This window comes from Egretta garzetta, unplaced genomic scaffold, assembly GCF_000687185.1.
Source record: "Egretta garzetta isolate BGI_Z169 unplaced genomic scaffold, ASM68718v1 scaffold45, whole genome shotgun sequence".
NCBI classification, from domain to species: domain Eukaryota; kingdom Metazoa; phylum Chordata; class Aves; order Pelecaniformes; family Ardeidae; genus Egretta; species Egretta garzetta.
This window is the reverse complement of record NW_009260028.1, coordinates 11,642,439-11,652,196: the sequence shown is the minus strand read 5'-3', so window position 1 is coordinate 11,652,196 and position 9,758 is coordinate 11,642,439. Positions and strand designations below refer to the sequence as shown.

The 9,758-nt window shown below is 42.4% G+C and overlaps 1 protein-coding gene across 1 annotated transcript in view; it reads right to left on the bottom strand.

The window, feature by feature from the left end:
- Positions 1-9,758, bottom strand: part of FAM3B (FAM3 metabolism regulating signaling molecule B) — a 22,840-nt gene extending 13,082 nt beyond the window's left edge. The window contains exon 1 of the mRNA XM_009640922.1: positions 9,656-9,758. Within this exon, the coding sequence (XP_009639217.1) occupies positions 9,656-9,758 (103 nt within the window). The remainder of the gene's footprint in view (positions 1-9,655) is intronic.

Genomic DNA, 9,758 nt, shown 5'->3' with positions numbered 1-9,758 from the left:
GTCAGGGAAATACAACCGTAGACGCCACCTAAAAACTCAAACATAGGAGGTAGTGCTAAAAGTTATTTTTCGCAGAAGGAAGCCATAAGGATCCCGGTGGGATCAAAAGGAAGGCTCGCCCACCAGCTGCTGCCAGCCTGTCTGAAAAGCTGTTTCCCCCCAGATCTCAGAATGAACCAGTTATTTTTAAGTTGGTTGAACCCAATGCAGAAAACAAACAGCAAGCGAGGGCAGGCTTTTTCCTTGGCCTGGTGTTTTTTGGCTGTTGAGGCCGCAGGGCAGGACCCCACTGGAGCCCCCTCCTCTTTCCTCCACCCGCCGTCGTGGCACCGGGGATGACCCAAGCCCTACCACAGGCACCAGCCCACCGTGCCGAGCCCTTGGTTCACCTTTTCTTGTGGCGGGCCCTGACGGTGCTGTGAGCAGGGCATTGTGCACCCTCGCCTGGACTTTTCCTTCCCGGTGGGGTAGCTTGATCAGTCCCCAGGTCCCATCTCCTTGCCAAAAAATCCCCACCCTGGCAGCACTTGCACCTGCAATGTGGGTCAGCAGATCCGCTTCTCTCACGCTCTCCAGCCTCCCAAGTAAGATGTAAAGAGTGCGAAACTACAGCATGGTGCTGGCAGTGCATGCTTTCTAGTCTGTAGCAGATGAGGTGAGATAAAAGCACTGGAGCTTCACATCACAGGCTTGCTTTTTTCTTTTTAAAAGCTCCAGTTTTCGACATGCTGTGGTTGATGGGTATTTACAGGACTGTGTGGTTGCTGAGCCCCACCAGCACCAGCCAGCCCTGACCCTGGACTGAGGAAATCACAGCTCACACCAAAGACAACTTCTAAGGACTGAAGTAGCCACTAAAACATGTTCAGGAAACTGAGCGGAAGACCTCCAAGTTGGGCAAAACCCAAGCAAGGAAGCTAGCGATTTCATTTTGAAAATTGCTCAAAGTACATTGTAAATCAGTATTTTCCCTTACACCTCTCTGATTTAGTTTCCCTTAAGCTTCTTCGTTCCCTCTGCCTCTAATGATGCACAGAAATTACGTTTACTTCAGCAAACGGATGAATAAAATCCTGCAGGAGGGCACGTAACAGGACTGGAGCCAGGCTGGGTTTTTGCCTTCCTCCTAGGACACCCATGAAAGCTATAAATGTTTCCAGTCCCCGGAGAAGAGGCGTTCTTTGTCGTTGTCTGTGAGTAGGGATATTATAGTACCCTGTAAACGGCAGGTAAAACCTGAGGGAGTAATTGCCGCTGGTTATTTTCAAATGTACTGGAGCTTGCAAATGGAAAGCAACATCCAATAAAACCTAGATGTGTGAATAATTAAAGTGTCAGCATAGGACAAATAAACTGAAGAAATGAAAAGCATAGGACAAAAAGGAAAAGGAGTTATGCGTGGGCAAAAGAAAGTTAAGGACAACACTATTCTGGGTTACTTTTCCAAACATGTAATTATTTCTGCAGGAACTGTTAGCCTGCAACATGGCAAATGATGTCTCTGCTAATAAATGACCAAAACTATTGAAGAATGCATTTCCAGCCTTTAAAGTAAAAATAATGTGTCTTTAAACCCCAAATGCTACAGTTTGTGATAGCCAAATGAAAAATGCTGGTACTTTTATTAAAGCAAGGACAATTAACTAGGACTCAGGATAATTTAATTTTGAAACAAATTCATTGTATGAGCATTGGTGGGTCACAGACTCCATAGATAAAAATTTTAACCTCCCAGGAGCTTTGTCACCACCTCAACACCTTGCTGTGAAAAAACCTCATCATTAGCGATCAGTATCTATTGGGTAACTGCCAGTTTACCTGCTTTTACCCTCAGGAAAAATGTAGCAGGTTACTTAATTTTCATTACTGCCTAAACTACATTGAACTACACCCAGGCATTTGTTACAAAACCAGGCAACTCAGTATTGGTTTGCTTGCCTGCAAAGCCCAGGGATCCTGTGGTCTCTAGCTGAGGCAGTTTTAAATACCGAAGGACTAGGAAATTTTAAAATGCTTCACTTCAGATATCTCGCTTTTGTGTCTGCAAAAGCAATGCAGTGCTGTTCTTTATTTAGTAATTAATCAAAGTTGTGGGATGCAGAACACTTTCAAAGTATCATTTCTGTTATTCTGTAACCAGTCATTCCATAAATTGAAAGCTTAGAGAAAAATTTTCAAAACATTAATCTGCACTCTCGAAGCCGGTGAGGCTGTTAAGGCCCTTTGGTAATAAACAGCACGGGAAATCTTCCCAGGAAACAAACAGCTCTTGCAATTGCTAAATGGAACAGGTGAATGGACGTACACAGTGCTTATGTGTTAGCCTTGTCTTATGATCACAAAAGCCACAGTCCTTAGAGAAAGTTTATGGGCATTTGCTAACGCTGTAAAATTACAACAGGGCGAGTTACTGCTTGCCATTTGAGCCACTGTACCTCCAGAGGTATTTCCTGCATCCACCCTACTTGGCTAACAAATTAGCAAAAGTGGCATTCCAGTCCTCATAGCTGTTTAATTTACATGTTTTCTGCTCATCCACAAATGGCCAACAATGTATTTTTAATCCTGCTAGAATGAATTAAAAGAATTTAATGATTTAAAATGGAGGAAGACTTTGTAAGGCAGAGAAAGAATATTGCACCAAATCTTTGCTTGTAGAGGTCACAAGGACTTCAAGGGCTACTAAAAAAAACCAGAACACCTGCACAGAATATGCAACTGATGTTTAAATTAACTAATTTTACCTAAGACTTGGGACAGATATGAACATACACATGGACAATAGGGGTGGCAATGTGGAAGAGCAATTCTTTAAGCTGCTGTAACTCAGCCATGCTTCACCATGTGCCTGTGCCCATCATTCAGGTAGAACCTCAACATCCTGAATTGTGGTAGAATGGAGAATAATGTGAAGAAATAGGGATTTAAATTAATATTTTCATACAATGAATTTTTTTTTTTTTCTTTCCTGGTATACCTTGAACGGCTTTATGAAACCCAGCAGCAAATACTTAGAACAAGATGACAGCTTTTAGATACTTTTGTCGGTATATTAAAATCATGACACCTTCCCCCCAGATATGCAAAAATGCATCGTACAACAAAAGGCAAAAAAGAAGCAATGCTTACTTTCAGCTGATAATCTAGAAAACCTTTCTAGCTCCTGGGACATTGCTGGCCTGTTAAACATGACAAGGGTGGAGCATATTTGTGTGGTTTTTTTATGCTTTGTTAATCCAGAGATACACAATGGAAAATACATTCAGTTGCACTTCATCCAGATAGAAGACGTTGACCAGCAAAGTTTCCTCAGTATTTGCAGCAAAAGCTTAATACATTATGGGCCCAAACCTAGTCATCTGTAATACATAGTGGCCCAAACTTTTCTGGCAAGGGTAGGGAGAAGGACCAAAAGAGAGGCGGAGGAAAATCCTTCTGTTAAATGCTGGATACATTGATATGGCTTTGCACAATCCTACAGGATGTCTGTTGTCTGTGTTCTTGAAATGCTGCTGTCAGCAGCATTAGGCCTACAAGGTCCCTATTAGCACAGGCCCTGTGCTACATGGTCTACAGCCAAGTCTGGATGTAAACAATTTTGTAAGCCCACTCAATCAAGTAGAGATTTACCAGAAGGAGCTGGATTGGCAAGGTCCCTGCTATCAGCAATCCCAAAGCACTTGTAGCTTGATGAGATGGCATCTTGTGCTATGTCCTAGAGCTCTTCCCTGATCCATTCTGCCAACACCAGGTTTCCCAACAGGCACTCAGGCTGACACCACCGTGATGGGCTCAGGTCACCTGAAGGTGATTGCTGGAGTTCTAAAAGAGCAAAACCCCACTGCAAATCAACTTTCAAAGCCCAACAGCAAGAGAGCTGGATTTCTTTCAGACCTGTCTTTGAGAGACGGGGAAGAAAGAAAAAAGGTATCACCTTACCTGTGGGCCAGGATGGCAACACACGTGGGCAGTCACAGTGGGTTGATATTGCTGGACAGTATAGGAAAAAGGGTACAAGTTAGTCAATGAAAGGGAATATATGAGCAAACTAGAAAACTGTAAAAATACAGCAGCAGTTAAAAATCAGTATAAAACCCCACCAGCTTAGAGAATGTCCAAAATGTACAACAATAAAAAAATCTCACACAGTAAGAATGTGGAAAGCTGAAGTTAATGTTAAGCTTATGATTACAAAAATTCAACCAAAGGAAAAGTAAGTAGTATTCTCATGCATAGTACCTCAGAACAGTGCTGTGTACATGAAAATAAATTAGAATCATAGAATCATTTGGTTGGAAAAGACCTTTAAGATCATCAAGCCCAATTATACCTGTCCACTACTACACCAAACTCTAAGCAACTCATCTACCTGTCTTTTAAATACCTTCAGGGATGGGGACTTGACCACCTCTCTGGGCAGCCCATTCCAGTGCTTGACAGCCCTTTCAATGAAGAAATTTTTCCTACTGTCCAATCCAAACCTCCCCTGGTGCAACTTGAGGCCATTTCCTCTCATCCTATCACTTGTTACTTGGGAGAAGAGGCCGACCCCCACCTGGCTACAGCCTCCTGTCAGGCAGTTGTAGAGGGCGATAAGGTCTCCCCTCAGCCTCCTCTTCTCCAGGCTGAACAACCCCAGTTCCCTCAGCCACTTCCCATGAGACTTGTGCTCCAGACCCTTCACCAGCTTCGTTGCCCTTCTCTGGACATGCTCCAGCACCTCAAGGTGCTTCTTGTAGTGAGGGGCCCAAAACTGAACCCAGTATTTGAGGTGTGGCCTCACCTGTGCTGAGTACGGGGGAAGGATGACTTCCCTAGTCCTACTGGCCACACTTATTTCTGATACAAGCCAGGATGCTGCTGGCCTTCTTGGCCACCTGAGCATGTTGCTGGCTCGTATTCAACTGGCTGTTGACCAGTGTCCCCAGATGCCTGTCTGCCAAGCAGCTTCCCAGCCACTGTTCCCCAAGCCTATAGCGTTGCCTATAGGGGGTTGTTGTGATCCAGGTGCAGGACCCGTCACATGTGGCCTTCTCGAACCTCATACAATTGTCCTTGTACCTTGTTTATTCATAAAAATTAGTTTTCTAGCTAACAACTATAAAATCCAATATACTAATATTTATGTATACACTAGCAGCATAGATTCTTGTAGTCTTTACAACAACTGGTATTTCTTAGGAAATTCTATTGAATTTCCTAGTAAAACAAATGATGAGTCAAGGTATAGGCAGATGTTACTTGCAAGCCTCTAGAAGGAAAAAAAAATCCAAACCATTTATTTTTAAAGAGTTTGTTTTGGTGCAGAAAGGGAAGAATAGTTAATGTTTACAGATTAAGTGGCCATCACAACTACACTTTGTCCTGAAAAACGACATTGAGCACTTGAATTGTAAACCTTCACGTATTTGTTTATACTGCACTGTCATTACCAAAAAAGCCATATTTTTGCAATAAATTCTTACTTTCGTGTTTCATACACAAACTTAAAACGTATTTTGTCTGGATGGGCCAGCTTTAATGGGGAAAGATGAGCAAGAGAGATGTGAATGAATGGACAGTTTTACAGTTTTGGATTCAATAAGCCTGAAGCACAGAGGGTGCTCTGAAGATGATGGCAATTTCAGAAGCATAGGAGAAGTTTAAGTACAAGAAAAAAATTGAAAACTTGTATAGTACCTCTGTGAGCACAGCTGTGTAATAATAGGTAGGCTTTACCGAATATCAGGACAGTAATAAGCAAAACCAGCCAGCTTTCCAATGTGTGAAATAAAGATACCATATTAAACAGTTGGTGCTAATCTGTCTTGCTTGACCAATCCCCTAAGTTTATCAACATGCATGCACCATGCTACATGTAAAGATGAAAGCTCAGGGCTTTAAAATAATGAACTTTTTAGAAGAGGCTTTTAGGGGGAGGGAAGAGGGATATTATCAAATGATCAGGAGACCCCAAGTTAAGGACCTTTTTAGGTAGGGTATTTAAAAAAGAAAAATTGAAAGTACCTTAACAGAATTTAAACAAGACAACAGAATTTGCCGTGAAAGGGCTCGAAACTCTCCTGTTTGAAAACCAAACCATGTGCGCCACCTCCCGGGGTAGAAAACACAGAGCACAGTAACCTCCCTCCTCCAGGCTCTCCCAAGGTAAGAAACCAATGCTCTCAGGGTGACTGGCTGTCTTAGGGACACGGACGTCCAATCTGTACGCCTTCTTGTTTTATAGTTTAGGGCAGTAGACAGCAACAGTCCAAAATATTACTCGAATCCATTCCAGATGATCACAAGCTTCATCCTCTCAAGTTAGTGTTTTCTGTGCCCAATTTCTGTCCAATACTGACATGAACTGATGAAGAGTTGAGGCAAGAATGTCTCAGTTATTTGGGTGTAAGCATGACAAAAAAAAAAAATCACCTGGGAGCTAAACTTGCCTGCCTCCTCCCTTCCTCTCATGGTTCAGGTGAGATCTAGAGCAGTTCTGCTTTCTTTTCAGAGCTAAAGCCAGAAGTTAGAATTGAAAGTTCCAAAGTACCAGGAAGAATTTGGATGAATATAATTGACCGGCTTGGAAGTTCATCTTAACAGGATTTAAAAAGACACACTGAATAAGTTGAAAGAATTAATCATTTATTTTAAGCAGCAGAAAATTTGATTTTTACATAGTGTTTATCTGAAAATGGCAAGACCTGAAAGTACAAAATATCAGTTTCTGGAAAATTCATTAATGAGGCTCGACAGTAAGTGGGATAGACATCCTAACATCACCTGAAGACTGAATTAAAAAGACTGCACCCCTTTTTTCAAAGTTTTGATCCCATTTTCTTTTCAGTCAATGTTACATCTCATCTATTTAAAAAAAAATAAAAATCAGGTGAACAAATGCCTCTATAAGATGGCACCTTAAAGGTGAAATCCTTTCCACGCTTCCTAGAGAACTATCAAATAACAGTTGATGTAGTGTTAAAGTCTTAAAAGATTTCTGCATCTCCATATAAAATTTTCAATAAAAAGTGTGAACTGCCTGTTTCAAATAAATCTTATTTAAACACTCAACGTTGTACAGTTTATGCACACATAGAGTATTGGCTAGCAAAGCAGTTTTTTTCAGTACACTGCAGTAATCCATGCCTTGGTGCTATCAAGAAATTGTTAGTTGTCTTTTCAATGCCACTTCGACACGACTTGCTTAAGCCAATTTTTTCCCCCAGAATTTTCCAAAGGACAGCTATGTTGCGAATACGGCCATTTAAACATTCAACTATGTAATTCCTCTCTAACAACACAGGAATAACCAAAGCCTTCGCAGGTTTGACAAGGTTCTGTGAAAATTCCCCTCTGCAAAAAGGGATGTGATGAGAGGATGGTTACAAACAATGTAGTTTATTCAAGTATTTTGCCTAAGTACACATCGTTGTAATATCAGAGCAGGCTGAGTTGCTCAGCTGGAAAAAGCAGAAGTCTCAGTCAGCAAGAAGAGCCAACAGACAGTACAGGTCCACTACAGTTGGTGGTAGGACAAAAAAATGGCAAGCCCTTCAAGGAAGGGGCCCTCATCTGCTTAAGGAATGGCACCAACTCTTGCTCCCTGTGGCCCTCCCCTCCACCCCTGTATTTCATAAGGTCAGAGAAAAAGGAAAATGTACAGGACCACTGAAGGAAGACTAAGTGGTTAAGTATTTCCAAGTAGGAAGTGAAGGAGGTCTAGGAAATGTAGTCAATGCCCAAAGGAGTTCTTTGCACACAGACAAATTCAGGGACCGCCGATATAGATGAAGTTTTGGATCTAATTCTCCTCCTAATACTAATGCAAGTATTTTCAACCTGGAGTTAATTTCTAAAGCCTTACAAACTATTTTAAAACAGGTCCATAAATGGTCACCAAGAAAAACAAGTACTTTGTTAGAAGGCTGAATTTTGGATATAGAAGTCTTCAGCTTTTGGAACTTTTCTGAGGGGGAAATGACGGGGGGGTGCTGGTTTTGACTGGGATAATTTTCCTTGTAGTAGCTAGTATGGGGCTGTGTTTTAGATTTGTGCTGGAAACAGCATTGGTAACACAGGGACATTTTTGTTATTGCTGAGCAGGGCTTACACAGTGTTAAGGCCTTTTCTCCCTCCCCCCCCCCCCCGCCAGCAAGGGGGCTGGGGGTGCACAAGAAGCTGGGAGGGGGCACAGCCAGGACACCTGACCCCAACTGACTATAGGGACATCCCACATCGTATGACGTCATGGTCAGCAGATAAAGCTGGGGGAAGAAGAAGGAAAGGGGGGATGTTTGGAGCAACGGCGTTTGTCTTCCCAAGTCACTGTTATGTGTGATGGAGCCCTGCTTTCCTGGGGATGGCTGAACACCCGCCTGCTGATGGGAAGCAGTGGATGAATTCCTTGGTTTGCTTTGCTTGTGTGCACGGCTTTTGCTTTCCCTATGAAACTGCCTTTATCTCAACCCACGAGTTTTCTCACTTTTACTCTTCCAATTCTCCTCCCCAACCCAGTACGGGGAGGTGAGCCAGTGGCTGGGTGGGGCTCAGTTCCTGGTTGGGGTTAAACTATGACCAGGGGCCAGAAGATAATCAGAAAAATCAGAAGATTTACAGCCAGTGAATTAGTAGGGCAGCAGCTATACTAAAATCAATTTAAAAAAGGAGAGAACACTTCCTTTTAAATGATGAAAATTATATTCTGCAGTTTACTTTTTGGCTAGCTTAAAAGAAATTCTGCATGTGCCTTCATAGTCTTATCTAAAATTCCCAGTATTTCAAAAACTACCCGACCACAAAGATCCAGCCGAAGCCTCGATACAGTGAAAAGGAAAAAAAAAAAAAGCAATCAGAAAACATTCTTATATTACTACTGTACAGTCACCAATGTCAACATGTAAATAACATTTTGTTGCTTACAAACTGCCTATTGCTAGGGGTGAGACATATCACTATGCGCTTTGCTATATGGAGAGGGGAATATTCGATAACTGGCCAATGATGCTACTTAAAGATGACTGTGCCCCTTATTCACCTGTGGATAATTCCCAGTAGCAGCAGTAGGCACCTTAGAGTATACTGGCTTTCAAAATATTCAGACAAGCGAACCCTTACCCACGAAGCCAGGTGACTGACTGACGTTACGCGTACAGCAGCTTGTTAGCAACTGCAGTCGCTCTCCCGTTCTGCCCTACCAAGGTGCCTCAGCCTTGATCTGGAATTAAGGTAGAAGACTCGCTTATTTAGCATCTCCACGTTTGACACCACCACACCATATCCCCTCTGTCAGTTAGTACAAGTCGTAGCAGTGGCTTTTGTGGGACAGACCCATCTCATCTGGTAGTTTGGCTGAAGCCAACACTTGTATTTCAGATAACGTTCCCAAGGAGCCATTACCAGGACTCTGAATTACTCATGAGCCTGGCCTAACATCTAATCAGGCCCCAGAAGCCAGAAAATCTGACTGGCTCAGAAGATTGCTTGTACCCCATTACCAGTCTATCTTCACTTCTCTGAACAGCAGCAAGAACTTCAGCAGCCAGAAATGAACAATTTATCAATCAGGGAGTCAAGTTTGACAGGAACTAGTGTCTTGGTAAATTGTACAGGCCTCTCTTAAAAGGATCAATCCGTTATGCTTTTACAATTTTTAATGAGGTGAAGGGTAGCTTACTTATTTCTCTTTCCATAATTTCCTTTACTTTCATCTCCATAGGTCGTTGTACCAGCCCCTTCATTATACAGCTCATATTACTACTTATATACTTGAGGCTCAT